A 22,796-nucleotide genomic window follows, 5' to 3' on the forward strand; every position below is an offset into this window, starting at 1 on the left:
AACTCTGAACTGGTGAAGATGGTATTTATCCCAGGGGTGACAGTCTTCTCTTTTTAGGTTGAGTGTAACATAAGAGATAATTTTTATGAATTTAAAGAAACCTCATCCTTTCGTATTCCAGATAGAGTTGTAACCCAATCATTTGAGAACTAAGCTTTTCCCGATGCAGGAAGGTGAGGTTGTAAGCCATTCAGAAGCCCTGCCGCACGCGAAATGCGGAATTTAGTTCTGTGCATTCTCACAGAGGTCCCCAGGATGCGGTGGGAGGTGGGGATAACCACATGCAGTCAGTCCCCAGCTCGCAAGCCGCATGGCCAGCCTCCCCCTCTCCGAACACTCCCACCAGGTGGAGGGCCCCAGGGCACAGCGGGAGAAGCCTTGCGGGCTTGGGGCAGCTGAGTGGTTTCTCCAGAAAATCGCTAGGTGAGCAGGTGGCCTCTGGAGCAGCCTGCCGCTGCTGCCTGCGTAGGAGTTGGGGCAGGGAAGTCACTTCCCCCCCAAGAGTGGTGCAGTGAGAGTGGACAATGACATGTGAGGAAGGGAGGAGCTTTGTGAATTCTGAGTGAAGGCCTGGGCAGAGCAGGGGGACGTGCTCATATTGTTTTTTTTTTTTTTAAGATTTATTTATTTTTATTTGAAAGGCAGAGTTACACAGAGAGAGGTAGAGACAGAGAGAGGTCTTCCATCTGTTGGTTCACTCTCCAGATGGCTGCAACGGCCGGAGCTGCGCCGATCCAAAGCCAGGAGCCAGGAGCTTCTTCTGGGTCTCCCACGCGGGTGCAGGGGCCCAAGGACTTGGGCCATCTTCTATTGCTTTCCCAGGCCACAGCAGAGAGCTGGATGGGAAGTGGAGCCACCAGGTCTCAAACTGGCGGCCATATGGGATGCCGGCACCTCAGGCCAGGGCGTTCACCCGCTGCGCCACAGCTTGGGCCCCATATTTGTTTTGATGTTGGCATTTTTAGTAAACAGCAAATCACTGTCCCCTGAGGTGTAAGTAAAGAAAGGAATGGAGAAGGGCGTTCGCAGCGATAGCTATGGCTTAGTCCCTGTGGGACTACAGTTGGGTGTGGGGACACGCCCTAAAACAATAGGAGGCCTGAACAAAGCGACCCAATGGGGAGTGGAGGGGGCCGTGGCCCATACCAAGGATTCTCACTGGGCAGCTGGGTGGCTGGAGCCAGTGTTCATGGGCGTGCAAGGAAGAGGAAGGGCAGGTGGGAGAGCCGGAGGCCTCCTGGGCCCGCCCCAGGGGTCAGGCTGTGCACAGAGACAGCAGAGAGGGGTGCGGGAGTGGATGGGGGGGGGGGCATTGTGCTGGCTAACTTCGTTTGAAATTTTGGGTTTTTTTCCCCTACCAAACATGGGATGTATCTAGGAAGGAAGAAGGAAATGCTCTTCCTCTTGTTCTCCACACTCCCCGGCCACATGGCCCCCTGCCCCAGGACCCAGGACGCAGGCGATTACCTGACCACACTTAAACTTGGGGAATGCATTCTGACCCCCAGCAACCAATCTTGAGTCAACCATTTTGGCACAGGACTTATTTGTAGCTTGGGGATTGCTCGGGCAGAATGGAATTTTAAAACTGCTTTGTAAAATGAAAAGCTCTTCGTGAACATATTCCTTCTACCACTCCCTATTGTTTCTTTTTAGAAGCGTCACGTAAGGAAGGCACTGGCAACGTTAAGGAAGGCACTGGCAACGTTAAATCCAAAAGCCGGGGTAAATACAGTAAGACCAAGCCCAAGTAGCAGCGGGAGAGCGCCGCGGCTCACAACGGCCACAGTCAGCCAGCACACCCAGATGGCGCGGCCGGGAGCCGCTCGCCGCGGCTCGGTCCCTGGGAGCCCGCTACGGAAGAACCACAGCCTTCAACCCAGGAGCGCGTCTCCTCATGGTGGCTGTGACGGCTGCAGGCAGCTAGTGCGTCCTAACAGGTGCTTCCCGGATTAAAGATAGCTGTGCAAAAGTTTATCCTTCTCTTTGGTTGATTTCCTAACAGAGCACTGTGAAATGTGTCCATTTCTGGTCAAGAAAAGAAGTCTTTTTGAAGACTTTAACCTCTGAAAAGGAGGCTAGGAAATGAAAAGTGTCTATGATTATGATTATGATTATGATTATTTAGAAGACAGGTTCCTGTCTACAGCAGCCTCATCAACGCTCACTTTCTTCTCTCTGGGACTTTCTCTCCTGCCTCTGGCTTACATGGCTGCACCGGCCTTTTGCATTTGCCATGTTGTACTTTGGCACTGCTGCGTGGTTTGAGCTTTGCCTCCCCTTGGGCTTCCGAGGCTCCCATGGCCTCCAGCAGACACGGCTCCATCCGTGGCTGTGGCTTTCGGCACACCCCGAGAATAGGGGCTGGGGACACTCGCCTTTCAGTAAGATAAGGAAACAGGTTTCAGAACTGGATAAAATACCTTTGTGAAACAAAATTGAAAGTTAACCACCTCAACATATAGTCACTTTCTAAGCAGATTGGTCCCTCGACGAGTGAACTTGCCATGACTATATGAGAATGTGGGTTTTGAAATCTGAAAGTTCTACGTAATCCTGAGGAGTGTTGTTTGGCTGAAGTCCCAGGACCTAACAGGGCTGAGAAGGTGTCCAGAGGCAGTCTAGAATGTGTGGTTTTCCTGGCTGGTAAGAAAGTAGCCTGGGAACCTACAACAGAGGTGACCCGAGATAAATCATTTCACAATACACTGCACGGGAATTTTTTCATTTTTTAGGACAGTGGGATGGCTGAGAGGGAGGGACTACTAAGGTGACTGAGAGATGCTAGGATAGGCCAGCCTTCCTCAACCACGGGCCCCCCTCCTGTTACTTACACACAGTGGAAAACGGTCTGTCTCCAACAGACAAAGTGTTCCGACAATTTCTGGACCTGCTGTTAGGAGTGCAGGTGCATCTTCTCTTGGAAACCATGCTCAGCAGCTTCCTGGGCCAACGCTGTGATGGAAAACCTTCCATGGGTGCTTTCCTACACAGAGTTTTAAGCCTGCGTGGCGGGGGGTGTGGGGGGGTGGAAGGAACACATCTCCAGCATAAAATGATGGCATCATGTCACATGAAGAATCAACGGGCAGTTCAAACTGGAGAGAAGCAGATACTGGGGCTCTTGGGACAGCCACCTCCATCTGTGCCGGCAACATGGTAACGCCCATCGTAAGTAGTGCTTTTCTAATTTTATTTTAGTCAAGAAATGTTTTATGATGTTACTTTTTTTTTAACTTATAGAGAACTTGTATACTTAGATATGCTTTTTTACTTAGTTTATTTTTTCTGTAGATATTAATTTCACATTGTATAGACAAGCTATGGACGATATGGGAATGTCTTTATGTTCTTAAATGTTTGTAGCAGGAAAGAATACTCAGGGCATATAAGTCGCATGGTGTTATTGTTGGAGGAAATGGGCAGCTGTCAGCAAATGAGCAGCTCACTGTCAGGCCCTGTGTCATTCTCAGATTGTAAGCATCAGATAAATGTTCATCTGTTTATCTACTCTAAAGTCCCCATAAAAATACTTCCTTTTCACTGCCTTAATTAGGCGTAAATTCTGTAATGACCTGAGTGCATTTCTTTTTCTTCCATTCACTCGGGAGCATGCAGGTGCCTGGCGCCCACCCTCAGGGCTGGGGGTGAGCAAGGTGAGGCGAAGCCGAAAGCTGCCGGCTGTGACGGCCTCGGCGGAACAGCCGAAGGGCCGAGAGGCCCCTGCACCTTAGGGACAGGACGCCAGGACAGCAGGCCGAGCGCAATGACAGGGGCACTAAGGGCTGTGGCAGCCGCACAGGCCTCGACAAGGGGCGGGGGACATTCGGAGCAAAGGACATTGGGACTAAGCCTGCAGAGGCACGCTCATTCCAAAAGACGAACGTGGACTAAAGCTCTTCCCGTAATTGAGGGATCAGTGATCTGCCCGTGGGTGACACACCCTGGCCTGATGTCACCCCGTCTCACAGGTTGCTGCAGTGGGACCTGCACTCCCAGTGGCAACCCGAGGGCGGGCAGGAAGTGAGGACAGAGCCTCGCTGGGCGGGCGTGCCTTTACATGGCAGCACCCCCCCATACACACACACAGTCGCCGATGCTCGGCCCCAGCCCCCTACAGCATGGGCGAGTCCTTCTTTTTGGGGTCCAGCGGCTCCACGGGCTTGGGAGGATTCGGCAGGGGGATGCTTCCTTGCGCCCGGCTGCCCGTGGGAGACAGGAGGTTGAGCACGTCGAAGGGCAGCGGTAGCACCACCGTGGAGGGCTTCTCTGTGGACAGCGACTGCAGGGCGTGCAGGTACCGAAGCTGGACGGCCGCCGGGGTGCCCGACAGGATCTCAGCCGCCCTGCGCAGGGACTCCGAGGCGGCCTTTTCCCCTTCTGCGGCGATCATCTAGAAAACACGCGGGGGGAGCAGAGACCGGTCCTCATTCCAGGAAGGTTGGGTGGCGATTAGTGTGACCCAGCAAAGCGGCAGTGAGCGCCCACGTGACAGGCACCATCACAGTCAGTCTTCTCTCTCAAGGCTCCCGAGCTAGGGAAGACAGATGGACATGGACCAGGACGTGTGGTGGCCTTTGCTGAGGGCCGTGGCCAGGCAAGCAGAGGTTGGTCAGCGCTCCTGGCAAAGGCTGGAGCTCACCCAGCGTGACTCCCACAGGGGCAAAGTGACGTGCCAGGCGCGCCACCAAATGCCACCCCAGCTGGCACCTCTGGACACACGTGACTGCAACTCCAGGAGGACAGGTGCGCGTCTTGTATCCCTGCTACTGGCATTATGCTGTCCATAGCAGGTGCGACAGGGAACACCCCTGACAGGGGACAGGCAGCGGCCAAGTTCAAACCTGGAAGCATCTCTCCTCTCAGCCCCCCACCCATCAACACTCCAGAGACACCTACGGCTGGGGCAGCTGAGGGGCAAGGCTGCCCCCGGGGCCCTGGCCATGGCCATCCCTCCAAACCTGCGCACAGCGTGGGACACGGGTCTGAGCTAAGGAGAGGTCACTAACCCAGAGATGACAGGTGACGGAGACACACAGTGAGAGAGGCGGGGTGGGGGGGGGATGGGACTGGGCAGGGGAAGGGGACTTTAGTGCCCGCGGGAGCCCAGGAGGCAGCGTGGTGAGCAGCAGCCTCCGAGAGAGGGGGTTGAGTGGACTGGTCAGGACACGCTCTTCAGAGCAGTGAGACTTGGGTCGGGGGGACGCAGGGCAGGGGCCCGGAGGGGAGGCAGGCAGGCCCACCCCGGGCTCCCGGCGCCGGCTCACCCGCACTTTGGCCTGTCTCTGTGCTTCGGCTTCCACAGCCAGCGAGTGCTGGAGCCCAGCCGGCAGCCTCACATCTTTACTGGAAGAGAGAGAGGGCGAGGGGTGGGTGTGCAGCAGCCGGCAGTCCGCAGCCTGCAGCCCCGTGTGCTGGTGTCCCAGGGGCGCGGTGAGCCTCTGAGCCTCGGGGCGCGGCCGGGCAGAGCCCCCGGCTTCCCTGAGGAGCGCTGCAGACTCCGGGCGATGGCTGTGTCGCTCTGAGTAAGACTTTACCTAAACCCCAATTATTAAATTCCAACAAGGAAAACGGCCTTGATGGGCCATACTGTTAATAAAGAGAATAAAAGGGAATGACCAAATAAGAACAATACTAATGCATCGCATTACAGGTACAAAATAGTCTTTCCTGGGCCGGCGCCGCGGCTCACTAGGCTAATCCTCCAACTAGCGGCGCCGGCACACCGGGTTCTAGTCCCGGTTGGGGCGCCGGATTCTGTCCCGGTTGCCCCTCTTCCAAGCCAGCTCTCTGCTGTGGCCAGGGAGTGCAGTGGAAGATGGCCCAGGTGCTTGGGCCCTGCACCCCATGGGAGACCAGGAGAAGCACCTGGCTCCTGGCTCCTGCCATCGGATCAGCGCGGTGCGCCGGCCGCAGCGCGCCGGCCGCAGCGGCCATTGGAGGGTGAACCAACGGCAAAGGAAGACCTTTCTCTCTGTCTCTCTCTCTCTCACTGTCCACTCTGCCTGTCAAAAAATAATAAAAAAATAAATAAATAAATAAATAGTCTTTCCTAGTGATTACCGTGAAAAAATTGTACATGGAAAACAGCTTAGCATTCCCAAGAAAACCTAAATATAGAAGTTACCAAAGAACCCAATAATCCCACTCCTGGGTATGTCTGCAAGAGAACTGAAAACATGGTCATATAAAACTTGCAAAGGAGCGCTCATCACATTACCACGACAGGCAGAGTGTGGAATCAGCCCACATCGGTTGATTGGTAGATGTGTGAACGACATTTTGGGTATCGGTACAGGGGAGTGTTAATTGACTATAGAAAGGAATGAAGAGTCGATTTGTGTGAGACCACGATGAACCCTGGGAAAATGCTAAATGAAAACCAACCAGGCACAAAAGCCCGTCTATCAGACGGCTGCACTTACACGAAACATCCGGAACAGGCAGATCTATGGAGACAGAAGCTAAAGCAGTGGCTGCAAGAGGGACGGGCAGTGCTTGTGTCAGGAAGCGAGGCTTTGTCGCAGCAATGGTTTGCAAACAGACTAAAACCACTGAGCTGTACACATTCAAATGGGAAGTTTTATGTAAATTTTAACTTAAAAAATGTGTAAATGCCTAGAGAAGAAAACATAAGAGTCATTTGGCTATATGGTCCAGTGGTTTACGGCGATGAGATATGGAATAATCTTTTTTTTTCCAAATTTATGCTACTATGGCTAAATAGTACTCAAATAATTTTTAAGGGGAAAGTTTTCTTGATAATTTCATTGCTATTGTAGTACTGAAAACTAAAATAATTTTTCAAATGAAAAACACGCAGTGAAACCACACTGTTTCCGTGTCGCACCGCGGCTCCTGGTTAACTTCCTACCCACATTTCTGTTCGCTCCACTTGGATCCCCCAGACGCAGGTCACTGAATCCAGGGCAACCTGTGGAGGGAAGAGCGGAGACATCAGTGAGGACCCAGCGGCAGGAACCTGGGCGCCAAGTACAACACCTCCGCGCTGGGGGCCGCGGTGCCAACCTCGTAGGAACTGTCTGTCCCTTTGAGGGACACAACTGCCTGTGCTGGCAGGGTTACCTTCCCCGAGCCTTGCAACGAGATGTTTAACTTGCATGATGCCACTCAACAAGTATTTGTGGAGTTAAAGACAGTACAGTAGGCTGAATGATGGCCCCCAAAGATGTCCATGTCCAATCCCTGGGGCCTGTGGGTTAAAGGATCTCGCGATGCGAAGATGACGCAGGTGGACCCCAGATGTAATCACACAGCCCTGATAAGGGACAGGGAGAGGGAGACTGAACCACCGCAGAGGAGGTGGTGATATGACCATGGAAGCAGAGCCCACAGTGACACATGTTGAAGATGGGCGAAGGGGCTACGCACTGAGGAACGCAGGCAGCTGCTACCTCCCGAGGAAGGCAAGGAGATGGATGCTTTCCCCGACCCTCCAGCAGTCAGCTCTGCTAACACCTTGACTTTCACCTAGTGAAACCGATTGCGAACTTGATCTTCAAAACAGTTTTTTTAAGCTAACAAGTTTGTGACAAATGTTACCAGAGGCTGCAGGAAACCTACAGGTGGTGTATTTGTTATATATATATATAAACATATATAACATATAATATATAATATATATAATATATAATACAATATAATATAATATATATTATACATAATATATATTTATATAATATTATATAATAGTAACATATATAATATATAATATATATTTATATATTTATTTATAAATATATTTTATATATTTATAAATATATTTTATATATTTATATATTTATTTATAAATATATTATATAATATATAAAATGTATTATACACACTATATATTAGTTATATAGTTGTATATAACTATATAGTTACATATATGTTATATATAGTGTTTTAGATATAGATATAAACATAGTGTTTCAGAGCTCATTTCTTACACAGCCAGACTCTTACGTCGCTTTCAACTGGCTTTTGCCTAGAGGGGCCCTCCACTCGCCTGCTTCCTGTCAAGCTCACCCTGGGTGTCTGAAGCTGGACATTGGAGGGGGAAGAAAATGGACTGTGGGCTCCAGAAAGGAGAGGCAGGGCCTGGAGCGCTTGGTGTTGGCTCCTACTTTTTTTCTTTTTAACTACTTTTCTGGTGACTTCTTAGTGCCTGGATAAACTCTAAGTCAGCACACGAGAATCCTGAAAAGACTGCCTAACCTAGGGGCTTGGTGAAAGTAAGGAATCCTGACAAAGACAGCACAGTGGCAGAATCAGGAAGGAGGAGATCACACAGAGGAAACAGCTCCAGAGGAGGCCCCAGTGCTGAGCCGCAGGCAGTGGCTGAGTAGGTTAGGGTCTGAGACGGTAAGGAAGAGATGGGCCAGGCTGGCAATGAGTGAGGCTGTACCAGCTGGGTCATTAACCCAGTCATCCAAAGGCACCATCTGTCTGCTGTGGGGCAAGCCCTGTCACCCAAGTACCAGACAGACAGAGAGAGGAATAAAATACGGTTCCTGCCATTATAGAGTTCATCAGGGAAAAGAAATGTGTGAATACATAAATTATAATTCAGGGCAACAAGAGCAAGCTCAAATGACTAGAGTTTGGCCAAACTCTGTTCTCTTGCCTGCCTCTCGCCCCACGTTGGTGCATTCTACACAACTGATTGGGTAGTCCATCATGGATGGGCTGTGACACCTCAGCTCTTTGTGTGTGAAAGTCTTATTTAAACGCGCCATAGTTTAACTTTGCACACGTGATACTGGTTTCTCTGTAAGCTCCCAGGAACCAACCTCTCCTGCCCACCACCCTACAGCAACCACTCCCGACACCGGGCACCCTGTGAGCACTCCACAGGGAAGTTAAAGTCGCTGAGTAGGGTTGAGAGCCAAAACTGTGGCAGTGACCAACTGACCAGCACCACACTGGTAACTGTGGATGGCTCAGGATCAAATCTGGCAACCTCCTGACTGGCTATAAGCACCCACATGCCTGGCATTCGTAAATTGTCAATGAACAAATGAGTAGAAAACAGAGAGATTTCAACAAGGTCGACATCAAACGTCTCCAAATACCTTTACATCGTGTGCGATGCTCTTCCTCTCGAGAAGAATTTCCGTGAGGGAGCGATGTGCTAGGAGGCGCTTCATGGTGGTCTGCACAAGGAACTGGACAGCTTTGGGCACGTGAGCAAGACTGCTGAGGAGCAGCGAGGCGTTTTCCATCCGGTAGTAGCAGACGGCGTCGATCTCCATGATAAACATGTCTTTGGTCACAATCTAGGCAGAGAGAAGCGCGGATGACAGGAGTGAGTCTTGGCTTCCTGTCCCAAGTGGGGATCTGGGAAGTAAATGTATTCAAAGGGGGTTTTCTCAGACTAGATTTCAGCAAAGAAAAAAGGTCCACTCCCCAAATGGCCACAGTGCCAGGGCTGGGCCAGGCTGAAGAAGCCAGGAGCCAGGAGCTTCATCTTGGTCTCCTGTGTGGGTGCACAGGGGTCCAAGGACTTGGGCCATCTCTGCTGCTTTCCAAAGTGCATTAGCAGGGAGCTGGATTGGAAGTGGAGCAGTGCCCGTATGGGATGCTGGCGCTGCACGCGGGGTGATGGCTTTACCGGCTGCACCACAGTGCTCGCCCCACATTATTGCTTATTGGAAATAATTTAACATCAACAATAGTGAATTGGTCGAGTAAACAAACACACAACAAAATGCTATGAATTAATTTAAAGTAAAAGGGTGAGGGCAGGTGTTTTTCCTCGCATTAAGATGCCTGTGTCTCACGTTAGAACGCCTGGGTATTTGGTTTCTGACTCTAGCTGCCTGTTAATGCAGACCCTGGGACGCCCCCGTGAACATGGTCACTGGGTTCTTGCCACCAATGATTAAGTCTCCACTCCCCAGCTTCAGCCCCAGGCCAGCACTGGCCACTGTAGGCAACTGAGACATGAACAAGTGAATGAGAGCTCTCTGTCTTACTTGTGTAAGAGGCAGAGGCCTCTCAAATAAATAATTTAAAATATAATTTAAAAAATAAAAAAGGAATAATAAAATTCTTTGTAAAAAAAAGATTTATTTATTTGAAAGTGTTACAGAGAGGAAGAGGCAGAGAGAGAGGGAGGGAGAGAGAGAGAGAGAGAGGTCTTCCATCTGCTGGTTCACTCCCCATTGACTGCAAGGACCAGAGCTGAGCTGATCTGAAGCCAGGAGCCAGGAGCTTCCTCTAGGTCTCCCACATGGGTGCATGGGCCCAAAGCCTTGGGCCATCTTCCACTGCTTTCCCAGGCCATAGCAGAGAGCTGGATTGGAAGTGGAGCAGCCGGGACTTGAACCAGCACCCATATGAGATGCCTGCCCTGCAGACGGCGACTTTGCCCACTACACCACAGTGTCGGCCCCCTGCCTTCAGCTCTTTTCGGTGCACATACAGAAGTGTCATTGTTGGGTCACACAGTAATACTATTTTGAGATGTCATACCCTTTTCTATATAGACTGCCCTACTTTACTTTCCCATCAACATAGGGTTGCAATACATCTGCCTACATTCTCTTCACACTTAATATTGTCTGTTGGGTTGGCTTTGGTTTAATTTTTTTTTTATTTTTGACAAGAAGAGTTAGACAGTGAGAGGAGAGACAGAGAGAAAGGTCTTCCTTCTATTGGTTCACCCCTCAAATGGCCGCTACGGCCAGTGCGCTGCGCTGATCTGAAGCCAGGAGCCAGGTGCTTCTCCTGCTCTCCAATGGGGTGCAGGGCCCAAGCACTTGGGCCATCCTCCACTGCACTCCCGGGCCACAGCAGAGAGCTGGCCTGGAAGAGGGGCAACCGGGACAGAATCTGGTGCCCCAACCAGGACTAGAACCCCGTGTGCCAGCGCCGCAAGGTGGAGGATTAGCCTAGTGAGCCGCGGCTTAGTTTTATTTATTTATTTTTTAAGTAACCATCTTAATAAGCATGAAGTGGTATCACTGTGGTTTTTGTTCGTGTTTCCTTAAAGATTAGCAATATTAAACATCTTTTCCCATATGCACTAGTCATCTGTATGTCTTCGCCTTCCCTGTATATCTTCTTTGGACAAAGAGCTATCAAGTTTTATATTAGGATTCTCCAAAATACAGAAGCACAGACTGTGTGTGTGTGTGTGTGTGTGTGTGTGTGTGTTGGGGGGTGCACGTGTACTTACAGGGGAAGGACAAGTTGGCAGGAAAGAGAGAGACGAGAGACAAGAGACTGGCTCGGCTCCCTGCTGTGGCCTGGGAAAGCAGAGGACACAGCCCAAGTCCTTGGGCCCCTGCACCCACATGGGACACCTGCAAGAGGCTCCTGGCTGCTGGCTTAGGCTTGGCTCAGCCCGGGCCATTGCGGCCATTTGAGGAGTGAACCGGTGGATGGAAGCCCTCTCTTTCTCTGTAATTCTGCCTTTCAAATAAATAAAATAAATCTTTAAGAAGAGACTGGCCCATGCAGTTGTGAGGCTGGAGACCCAGGGAGCCACTGACGCTGTCTCCCGAGTTCCCTCCTCCTCACAGGGAGGTCAGTCTTTCCTGGAGACTTCAGCTGATTGGATGAGGACTGCCCACATTAGGGAGGCTACTTCATGCAGAATACACCGATTTAAGTGTTTATCTCATAAAAAAAAAATTTGCCTTGGGGCAAAGCAGGTATTTGGCCTGGTGGTTAAGCCATAGGTGGGCACGCCAGCATCCCATTTCAAAGCACCTGGGTTCAAGTCTCAGCTCTGATCCCGATTCCAGCTTCCTTGGGAGGAAACGGTGACGCCTCGAGTAGTTGAGTCCCTGCCACCCGAGGGAGAGACCTGGATTGAATCCCTGATTTCCAGCTTCATCCTGGCTCAGTCTTGGCTACTGTGGGCATTTCAGAGTGAACCAGCAGATGGCACATCGATCCCTCGGTCTCTTTCTGCCTCTCAAAACTTTTTAAAAATGAGAAAAATACCTTCTTGATAGCATCTAGATGTATTTGATCAAATAGAGGCCAAATGACCAACGTGTAGCCAAGCTGACATGTAATATTAACCATCACAAACTCTTCAGCCCATTTTTAAATTGAGTTTTTTTTTAAGTTGTTGCTACTGAGATGTGTGGTCTCTGTATATCCTAGATATCAACCCTTATGAGATACATGATTTAGAATTATTTTCTCCCACTCCACAGGTTGCCTTTTCACTCTGTCGACCATGTTCCTTGATGCCCACAAGCTTTCAATTCTGCTATAGTCCATATCTTGACTTTTTTTTTTTTTTTTTTTTTTTTTTTTTTTTTTGACAGGCAGAGTGGACAGTGAGAGAGAGAGAGACAGAGAGAAAGGTCTTCCTTTTGCCGTTGGTTCACCCTCCAATGGCCGCCGCGGCCGGCGCGCTGCGGCCGGCGCACCGCGCTGATCCGATGGCAGGAGCCAGGAGCCAGGTGCTTTTCCTGGTCTCCCATGGGGTGCAGGGCCCAAGCACCTGGGCCATCCTCCACTGCACTCCCGGGCCACAGCAGAGGGCTGGCCTGGAAGAGGGACAACCGGGACAGAATCCGGCGCCCCGACCGGGACTAGAACCCGGTGTGCCGGCGCCGCTAGGCGGAGGATTAGCCTAGTGAGCCGCGGCGCCGGCCCATATCTTGACTTTTATTACCTACTTTTGAGTATACATTGTTATTGTGCCCTGGACCAGAGATGCTAGTGAGGCCATGTAAAATCAGAGAGAAAGCAAAAGCCACCCTTTAGCCTACCTCATGAAAAGGTATCTCCAAGGTTTGGAGGCGTAGGTCAACCTTGTGGTAGGTATCCAGGCAAGGCAAAAAGAAGAAAAGACCTAAGGAGGGGGAGAGGGAAGTGACAGGTGAACCATAGAGTGGCAGTTGTGGGTCACCATGTTGTGATCACTTTGCACAGTGCATTGCTTTTCTTAGCCTCCAACTACACACAGACCACTGAGAAATCCTGCCCCCATCCCTACAGTGTCTGTATTGCAGCTAAGGCTACCAGGTAATTGGTCATTCAATATGAGACACTTCTGAGGGTAAATTGAGAGCTCTAAGTCAGCTTACTGTGGGACAGCAGGGGTACAGAGATCTCCCCCAGCAAGCGGGGCTGGGGTCAGAGCTCCTCTGCACGTCTCTCCCTTCATTAGAACCGAAGTCCCCAGTACGGTGTTAGAGTCGCTATTGCTAGCCTTGATGTTTCACTTTTAGTACTTTTCAGCTGCTTTGCGAAACTATTTTTGAATCCCATGAGCGTACCAGGCATCAATCTCAACGTGTGGTATTTCTGAAAACGCAAGCCCGAGAGGGAATCAGAATCGCAGTGTCAGGACTCCAGCCTCCCGGCTGCCCAGCAAGTCCCCACCCACCCACTATAATGTAGAGCATCAGTGTGCAGTAGACATTTGGGGATTTTCTGAGGGCCTCCTGGATACTGCGGGCTCCTATGAGAGCCAGAGCTTTGTTGGTCCCAGCGGCCTCTCAGAGTCCAGGTTCCATCCAGCTCAACAGCAGCCCTCCTTGGCTCCAACAGGAACCTCCCAAAACCAGGTCCACGGCGAGACAGTGTCCTGGACGTCTACTGCTTCTCCATATTCAAACGCTGACTTGTACTTCCTAGTCTAGTCTCTGTTTGCTACCTGTTTTTGCAGGCTCGTCTGAGAACTGGGACCCTTTCCAATATACGCACAGTGGTACTCCGCTGCTTCTCACAGCTTCCTGGCCGGCCTGGATCTTCAAATCTCAACTCCCACCCTTTGCAGGCTAACCATCCTTCCATCTGTGCCCTGTGATCAGCTTGGACCTCTGACCATCAGCGTCACTAGGTTTTCAGGTCAGAGGCTAGGTGGTCTTCATCCACCTTCATATCCCTGGTAGTTAGCACAGTGTCTGAAACACAGGACGTGCTTACCTAACGTTTCCCACATTCCACCAGCTACAAACTGATTTGTTACTTGGATTCGGAGCTTTGCCTGTCACCTGCGACTTGATCTGATTGACTCTCTGGGATCTGAACTAGCTCAGCTCTTCTCTGGGAACCCACAGGACTCTGGCCGTACAACTCTGGCCGTACATTTGCTGTACCCAGGAGCCTGGGGTTTAGGCTGACTCACTCCGCCAGTCAGCCTGGCTCTGGCATGCAGGGTCTCTGTGCTCCTCCCCGCTTGGCCACCTGGGGCCTGGGAGCAGTGCTGTCTATCGAATTTGTTCATAAGCCTGTGTTATAAGTAACAGACTAGAAAACGCAAGCATCAGTTACTTCGTGTAATCCAAAGTGAATGTCACAAATATGCACGTATTGAAGAAACTGACAGGTGGAGAAGGGTGGTGGCTAAAAGAAAAAAAAGTTTCTTACCTGGACCTTTGGGTCTTCCAGGAAGCAGATGTCCCAGTCGGAATATAATTACTCTCTCATACTCTTGTACAACCTGCAGGGAATGATTACTTCCTGAAGGGAGAAGTCTCCAATAGACCTTAGCTTGAGAGTGATCCTGGGTGTAAGAAATCTTAGGTTTTGGAATTCTGTTGATACTTAAATTTCAAAAGTCCTACACTTGGTAGGTACAGAATTTCAGAAACAAATGAAGAAGTAAATTGGCCATGTTAGTCTTTGAGGCAGTGGACGCAATTTTGATGAAAAATTCATGATTATCTCAAGTAGAATGATATGGGGAATGTTGGACATAGTAGAAGCAAAACAATCTTGTAGCATGTTTAATCTCGTATTTTGTTGTGACTTCCACATAACTGTATTAGATATGTATCCCTCATTAGCTACTTGACAGAAACAAGCAGCTCATTTTTATACCAAGTCTGGTGATTTGTTTCAAACTGCAGTGTCTTCTGAGGCTGCTTCAGAATGATCCCATTGGATTTTTGTATGTCAATTCTAATTATGGATCTAGAAAAACGGAGTGTGTCCTGAAAATGTGGAGATATTTTCAAATAACAAAAAAAGGAGATTCTCTGTATAGAACTGTCTATTTGAGAAGATAAGTGGAAGTTCCTGCACACTACTTAAAAATAAATTTCACTGTCTGGCCTGACATGAGAATTTGAGTTCTCTGCATGTTTGCCATTCACTTAGCTGACCTGTTTGTTTATGAATGTGCCCCACCAGACTGTGTACTCCTTGATGATATGGAATTACTACTTCTCCCAGCGTCTACATCATGCCTGATACATAGCACAGTTTGAGACATATTTATTGAATGAAAGCAGGAATGATTTGAAATCATAGACATGTCTATGTTTTTCCCCTCATTCTCCCTTTACTTAAAATTTGGGGCCAGTGCTGTGGTATAGTGGGCTCTACCTATCAAATATATACATAAACAAAGATCTTTTAAAAAAAATAAAAACACTCTATTGAATAGTAAAAGCCAAGTAAGGATGCTCCTCAACCTACCATGGGGTTACATCCTGATAAACTGCAAAGAGTAAATAAAAAATGCGCTTAATCCACCTAATCTACTGAACAGTGGCAACACCGCGCACTGCAGAGTGTCTGTTTATCCTGTGACCGTGTGGCTAACTAGGAACTATGGCTTGCTCCTGCAGCCCAGCATCAAGAGGAAATATCCTATGGTACTCATTAGCCCAGAAGATCAAATTTGAAAGTATAGCTCTGAGAGATACAGGTATTATAGTCCTCATTTTAAAAAAAAGATTTATTTTTATTTATTTGAAAGAATTACAGAGAGAAGCAGAGACAGAACGTGAGAGGTCTTCCATCCCATAGGTTCACTTTCCAAATGGCCACAATGACCGGCACTGGGCCAGGCCAAAGCCAGGAGCCAGGTGCTTCTTCTGGGTCTCCCACATGGTTGCGGGGTCCAAGTACTTGGGTCACCTTCTGCTGCCTTCCTAGGCGCATTAGCAGGGAACTGGACTGGAAGTGGAGCAGCTGGGACTCGAACCAGCTCTCAGGTGGTAGCTTAACCCACCATGCCACAATACCAGCCCCTGTCCCTTTGTTTTAAATAAATTGGTTTTTGAATAATAACAAAAAAATTTGAAGTATGGCCTCTGTATTAAACATATATTGCTTTGCACTGTAGTAAAGTCTGAAAATTATGAGTTAACTTTCCATGTCAGGGACCAGCTGTATAAAAATGTAGCAAAGGCACCTTGAGGAATATGTCCTGAAGGTAGCAGATTCTACCACCCCACTGTGGGTCCCTGGAAGTCCGTAACCATGGCTAGTTCATTGTTATGCAGGTGAGACTCCTGTATCTGAAAAGTGCTTTGCTTGTTGAAACCATTATTGAGAAGGAATGTCTCAGTTTGGTTCCTAGAGCGTGCCCCAGAAATTCCTAATTATCTGGATCCCCAGCAGTGTGTGGGTTTTCCTCCTGCTTTGATTGGAAGGAACAAATTCTTCCCAGAGATGCAGGGGGCATCTCACTCCTTGAAGACCTTGTTGAAATGTAGCTGGCTGGTTCTGCCTTCGAGTCCTCTACCTACTTGGCTTCTTAGAGTTTCCCGTCTCCAGTGACCAGACCTGAGAACCTTCCCCACAGCGCATGGCTGAGTCACCGCTGGACTTTGTGGCCCAACCCCTTCAAGAGCCTGCCAATCATACACTGTCTGTAGGACACAGGGGAGGTGAGTGGGAGGAGGGCATTCCACACAGAGCAGCACCGTGCACAGACAGAGTCCCATGAGGGGTCCAGGGAGCGACCGCGTGTCCTCGTGGGGCCTCACCTTTATGCAGAACCAGATGGAGAAGGGGAAAGTCACGACGATGAGGAGCAGGGAGCTGAGGACAAGGAGCCACTCACAGGCCCCTAAACCTGAGGACTTGGTACCTGAGGAAAGAAAGAGGAGTCAGTGTATGGAAACAGCCATACCTACAGCCTTGCGCATGCTCCAGTCCTTCGAGTGGGGTCGAGGCAGCTTGGAGACTCTAGAAACACTAGAAAGAGCTGGACATCAGAGTGACCAGAGGTCACAGGGCCTGGGGTGCTGCTGGGGTGCAGCCTCTGTGGGGCTTTTGGGAAGGCAGTGCGTCTACAGCATATCTGGGCTCCGGTTCTGGCCCTCCCATTCAATGTCCAGGAGACCTTCAGTAAGGCACGTGACCTCTTTCAACCTCAGATTTCTCTGCTATCCAGTGAGGATACTAACTCATAACTGTCTCCTAAGGTTTATCTCATATCACTAGCATAATGATCAAATGGCATATTTAAAACGATCATGCTTACACGAACGTCAGGTTTTACCACTTGTTGTGACTGAAACCACACGTGCCCAGAGGTGCCTCTCCCCTGGAATGGCCTCTCCATTCTCTGCCTGGGCTACTGTCTGAAATTCTCCCAGTACAGCCCCTTCTTTGGACTGAGGTGCTGAGCTCCAGAGTGCATATCACCCATGGGGACTAACATGAGCCTGTTAGTTCTGGTTAAAGAAGCGGGGAACCGCGGTGGGAAGCACCCAGGGTGCTCCGGTGATAAATGGTATGCAGGGTCATCGACCTCAAGGAAAACAAAGCTTCTTGGGGCTTGTCCTGTTTAGGGTGCGTTTGCAGGCTCTAGAATAGTGCCTGGCCCAATATTTTGTGCTCAGTCAATATTTGCAGAATGTAGCCAGGAAGAACTGGGCCAGGGTCAAACCCAGGTGCTCCTACGTGGGAGGCGGGCTGCGCACCCACTGCCCCTCTGCCTGTATTTCCTCTGATGCGCCTGGGGGTCCTCATGCATTTCATTCCCCAGGAGCCCAGCGTGCCCAGTCTGCTCAGGCTCCGGGGGCGCTCGGTGCCTGGGGCGCCACTGTGCCATCCCACGGCCACCACTGAACAAGGCGGCTTCCCCTCCGGGTACCTGACCACCTGAGCGGCCCGCCCCGCCCGCCCTACCTTCCTCTGGCCGCTCGCTCTCCAGCAGCGCCACCACCTCGGTGCCCTCCTCGCCGGAGCCCCGGACCTCGTCCACGTCCACCACGGTGGCGGTGACGGTGGCGGCGGGCGCGCGGGGCTCCTCGGGGCTCCCCGCCCGCCCAGAGCTCCGGCGCTCCGGCGCAGCCTCCCGGCGCCCGCGGCCCCCGCCGGCCTTGGCCTTGGCCTTCTTGTTCTGCCTGTGGGGGGACCCGCCGCCTCGCCCTCGCCCGTGCGCCTCTCTGGAGGAGCTGCGGGGCCTCGTCTCCATCCTCAGGGCTCAGCGCGCGCGAGGGTGGCGGGGCGCCTGCAGGGTGCCCAGGGCCTTAAAGAGCTGGGGCCGGCTCCGCCCCCGGCCCACCAGATGGCCTGGCCCAGCCGGGGTCACTGTGGCCATTTGGGGAGGGAACCAGCGGCGGTGCTGTGGGTCACGCGAGACTTTTGAGGTCGAATTAGGAGTCTTTATTAGCCAGCTGGTGAGCGCCCTTTCAGAGCAAGGCCGGAGAAGACAGCCCGGAGTAGCAGTGGAGGGGGTTTTTTAAAGGCAAAACCTACTTTTTAGCAGTCATTTAATTATTTAATTATGCATGCGGGCTTGTATTCATGTATGTGAACCCAAAGTAACAAACCGGTCTGGAAAAACTCTTCCACTATTTTCTTCCATAGGCTCCGAGTTAGACCACTGGGAATACAGTGAAATAGCAGAGTTCTGAAGTGCTTTGTTCACTAAGCCTGATCATTGCATAGGCAGCACAGGAGGGAATGATTTCCTTTCACATGCCTGCCTCCATTGATAGCTCCTGCCGAGAACAACCCATTGAGAAAAATTCTGGGGGCCGGCGCCGTGGCGCAGTGGGTTAGAGCCCCAGCCTGCAATGCAGGCATCCCATATGAGTTCTGGTTGGAGTTCCGGTTGCTCCACTTCCAACCCAGCTCCCTGCTAATGTGCCTGGGAAAGCAGCAGAAGATGGCCCGAGTGCTTGCGTTCCACACCCGCATGGGAGACTTGGAAAAAGCTCCTGGCTCCTGGCTTCAGATCAGCCCAGCTCCAGCTGTTGGAACAGCAGATGGAAGACCTCTCTCTCTGCCTCTCTGTAACTCTGCCTTTCAAATAAATAAAGTAAATCATAAAATAAACTTCTGAAGTTGCATGTGGCCCACAGGGAGGGACGTATGATTTATTTAGTTTTCTCATAATTAGTTTCTTTATCATCCTGTAGAGGTTCCTCTCTTGGGAAAAGTATGAAACATTGACTTTTTTCCCCCTCAGCCTTTGATTCTGTTATGAATTAATTTGATATAGAGCCCTATCTAGAGTCTCTTATAACAACATCACACCTTGATTTTAATTTTTTTTTAAATTTATTTGACAGGTAGAATTACAGACAGAGAGAGAGACAGAGAGAAAGGTCTTCCTTCTGTTGGTTCACCCCCCAAAGGGCCGCCATGACCGGCGCTGCGCAGATCCGAAGCCAGGAGCCAGGTGCTTCTCCTGGTTTCCCATGGGGTGCAGGGCCCAAGCACTTGGGCCATCCTCCACTGCACTCCCTGGCCACAGCAGAGAGCTGGCCTGGAAGAGGAGCAACCAGGACTAGAACTGGCGCCCATATGGGATGCCAGCACGATTTTAATTTTTTTAAAACTTACTTGAGAGGCAGGGACACAGAACTCTCATCCTCTGGTTCACTTCTCAAATGCTCACAGTGGCTGGGAAGCTGGGAGCCAAGAATTCAGCGTTACAGCACAGCCCCACACACTTGAGCCCTCACCTGCTGCCTCCCAGGGGGCACGTTAGCACGGAGCTGTGATAAGATGCAGAGCCAGGATTCTAACCCAGCCACTCTGACATGGATACAGGTGTCCCAGCCAGCAGCCTTAGGCACTAGGCCAAACACCCACCTCCACCTAAAGTTTTACCCCAAGAATGAGCAGGATATCTGGCCGAATGATATTCTCCAAACTATTCTCTGGTTTTCAATAGGATAGAAACATTTCCTGTAGGAGAAAAGCCAGTGAGAAAAAGCCCTAGCGGGTGTCGGAGCCCACACTAGGTGCTTGTTCTCTGCTGCCTTTGCTCCGTCTCCCTTGCTCCTTTGACCACTGACAAGTCAGCTAACCCATCATTATTAACTTTCTAACTCCATGAATGACGGCAGTGTAATAAAGTCTGGGGGGACAGTGAATGCAAGGACGGCAGGAAGCTTGACTCAGCATCTCTGGCAGGTGGGGGAGTTGGGGAGGCCGAGTTAGTGCGGAGTCTGCAGCGGCCTGGCCTCATCTGCTCTGACGATGCTGTTTTCTTTTAGATTCCTCTGTAATTAAACGCTTTGCTCATCCCTTTGTTGCAAATATTACATGCACGGACTTTTAAACTCAACACTTGCCTCCTTGTTTTGATTCAAGAGACTGGTATCTGTGGGAAGGCAGTAACTAGGAGAAGAGGAAGATAATTAAAAGTTGTTGACTTTTGAGTTTGTGTTTCTAAGACTGGAAAGAATGTGGGACTTTTTAAATTATTCTACACATTCTTTGAAATGTTTATACTCATGCTATGAAAATATTATACACATGCTTTGAAATTTTATATCCATCTAGATAAGTGGAGGCAGTATTGATTTGTATGGATTCTTCAGCGGAAAAGCTGCAATTTGTTGGCATGAGATGACACTGAAAATTGTAAATTTAAAACAATTTATTTGGCCACCACCGTGGCTCATTAGGCTAATCCTCCACCTAGCGGCGCCAGCACACCGGGTTCTAGTCCCGGTCGGGGCGCCAGATTCTGTCCCGGTTGCCCCTCTTCCAGGCCAGCTCTCTGCTGTGGCCCGGGAGTGCAGTGGAGGATGGCCCAAGTGCTTGGGCCCTGCACCCCATGGGAGACCAGGAGAAGCACCTGGCTCCTGCTTTCGGATCAGCGCGGTGTGCTGGCCACAGCGCGCCAGCCGTGGCAGCCATTGGAGGGTGAACCAACGGCAAAAGGAAGACCTTTCTCTCTGTCTCTCTCTTTCACTATCCACTCTGCCTGTCAAACACACACACACACACACACACACACACAAAACAATTTATTTATTTGAAAGGCAGAAAGACAAGAGAGAGAGAGTGCCCCCAGCCGCTTGTGTACGTCCCAGATTCCCTAGGCCTAACCCGTCCCGATCTGCCTGGATGAGTGGCAGGAGCCCAGTGATTGGAGTCATCCCTCATGGCTCTGAGAGGCTGCAATGGTAAGAAGCTGGAACCAGGAGCCAGAGCCAGGGCTCAAAGCCAGGCACTCTGATAGGGGACGTGAGCATCTCTAGCAGTATCCTAACCGCTGTGCCAAGCGCCCATCCCAGAGCTGACATTTTGTACCTGATGAACTTTTGCTGTTGGGGGGAGGGGCTGTCTTATGCATTGCCTTTAGCAACATCCCCAACCTGTACCCACTAGATTCATACGGCATCTGGTCCCCAGTTGTGATGGCCAAGCCGGCAGACGTTGCCAAGTGTTCCATGGGATCAGAGTCACTCCTGGTTAGAAAGCACTCTCTTTGCACTGTGAAGACAGGAAAGAGGGGGTCAGGAGATCCACGTCGGGTCCTGGTAAGAGTTGAGTGGTATACCCAGGTAGACCTTGAGAGCTGGGCCTTGCAGCCACAGGAAGCAGTAAGATACCCCCCCCCCCCGCCCCAACACAACAGCTGAGGTTGGGCCAGGTCTGGGAGCCAGGAATGCATTGCAGGTCTTCCATGTGGATCCCAAAGTGGATCTCATCTGACTTTGTCCTTTCTATCTTCATAGTGCAAAGAGAGTGGTTTTATTTTAATTTTATTTTTATTTTTTAAGATTTTATTTATTTTATTTGACAGGTAGAGTTATAGACAGTGAGAGGAAGAGACAGAGAGAAAGGTCTTCCTTCTGTTGGTTCACTCCTCAAATGGCTGCAATGGCTGGAGCTGCACCAATCTGAAGCCAGGAGCCAGGTGCTTCTTCCAAGCACTTGGGCCATCCTCCACTGCTCTCCCAGGCCATAGCAGAGAGCTGGATCGGAAGTGGAGCAGCCGGGACTAGATTCAGTGCCCATGTGGGATGCCGACGCCACAGGTGGAGGATTAACCCACTGCACCATGGCGTCAGCCCCAAGAGAGTGGTGTTCACCCAGCAGTGATGTTGACCCCTTGGGGCATTTGACCATTCGGCAATTACTTGAGCCATCACTGCTGTCTCCCAGGGTGTGCACTGACAGAAGGCCGGTGTTAGGAGATGGAGGTGGGTTTCAACTCTGGGCCCTCCGATACGGCACGTGGGGATCCTGACTGCTAGGCCACACATCTGCTGTAAGGGAACCACTTTAAGCAAGGAATGACATGGTCAGATTTGCATTTTAGAAGTCACGGTGTGGGCGAGGTGGGAGGTGAGTGTTATGGGAAGAGGCTGGAGGCAGAGAGACAGCGGGGAGATCTGCAGTGATGTTGGAGACAGGGGAGATGCGGGTTTTGCTGGAGGAATGGTGCTGGCGCTGCTGTTGGGGCACGGCGAGTCAGGCTGCTCCCTGGGACGCCGGCATCCCATGCTGGAGTGCCAGTGTGAGTCCTGGCTGCTGCCCTTTGGATCCAGCTCCCTGCTGATGCGCCTGGGAAAGCAGCAGAGGGTGGCACGGGTAGCTGGGTCCCTGTCAACCACGTAGGAGATCCAGATGCAATCCTGGGTTCTGGCTTTGACCTGACCCAACAGCAGCCATTGCAGCCATTTGGGGAGTGAACCAGCAGATGGAAGACCTCTCTTTTTTCTCTTTGTCTTTCCCTCTCTCTTTTTTAATCATTGTCTTTCAAATAAATAATAAATATATTTTTTTTAAAAAATGGTGATGACTCTTGGGACTTCAAAGTGACTGGTCAATGGAGCTAATGCCAACTAAGGGAATACAGAGAGGAACGCGATTTAAGGTAGGTG

General features: G+C 50.6%; 2 protein-coding genes across 4 annotated transcripts in view; one reads left to right on the forward strand and one right to left on the reverse strand.

Annotated features, from left to right (window-relative positions):
* AXDND1 (axonemal dynein light chain domain containing 1) overlaps positions 1–3,139 on the forward strand; it is a 112,275-nt gene extending 109,136 nt beyond the window's left edge. For both annotated transcript variants that reach the window (XM_051858247.3, XM_089299454.1), the window contains one exon: positions 1,657–3,139. In XM_051858247.3, coding sequence (XP_051714207.2) covers positions 1,657–1,754 — 98 coding nt within the window. In that variant the 3' untranslated portion in view covers positions 1,755–3,139. The remainder of the gene's footprint in view (positions 1–1,656) is intronic.
* A 122-nt stretch (positions 3,140–3,261) lies between these two features.
* NPHS2 (NPHS2 stomatin family member, podocin) lies at positions 3,262–18,298 on the reverse strand. Of its 2 annotated transcripts, XM_089299455.1 has the most exons (9): positions 17,848–18,298; positions 16,698–16,801; positions 14,347–14,419; positions 12,741–12,823; positions 9,078–9,281; positions 6,879–6,934; positions 6,426–6,476; positions 5,268–5,346; positions 3,262–4,393 (listed from the first exon to the last, which is right to left on the reverse strand). In XM_089299455.1, exons 1-9 carry the CDS (start codon positions 18,134–18,136, stop codon positions 4,115–4,117), a joined length of 1,218 nt encoding a protein of 405 aa, XP_089155581.1. In that variant the 5' UTR covers positions 18,137–18,298; the 3' UTR covers positions 3,262–4,114. The 2 variants fall into 2 exon arrangements, with proteins under 2 accessions (XP_089155581.1, XP_002715053.4); XM_002715007.6 differs by lacking the exon at positions 6,426–6,476 and having other exon boundaries at positions 17,848–18,294.
* Positions 18,299–22,796: the final 4,498 nt, after the last annotated feature.

This window comes from Oryctolagus cuniculus, chromosome 7, assembly GCF_051225735.1.
Source record: "Oryctolagus cuniculus isolate XC-2025 breed Fujian yellow rabbit chromosome 7, ASM5122573v1, whole genome shotgun sequence".
NCBI classification, from domain to species: Eukaryota; Metazoa; Chordata; class Mammalia; order Lagomorpha; family Leporidae; genus Oryctolagus; species Oryctolagus cuniculus.

What these genes read in the sequence shown, in the direction of transcription:
- NPHS2 (XM_089299455.1), bottom strand. Translation starts at nt 18,136, where the DNA reads ATGGAGACGAGGCCCCGCAGCTCCTCCAGAGAGGCGCACGGGCGAGGG. An exon ending in TGGAAGACCCAAAGGTCCAG is followed by an intron (nt 12,824 to 14,346) that starts GTAAGAAACTTT and finishes CCCCCTCCTTAG; the next exon opens with GTCTTTTCTTCTTTTTGCCT. An exon ending in GCATCGCACACGATGTAAAG is followed by an intron (nt 6,935 to 9,077) that starts GTATTTGGAGAC and finishes TTCCCTCCACAG; the next exon opens with GTTGCCCTGGATTCAGTGAC.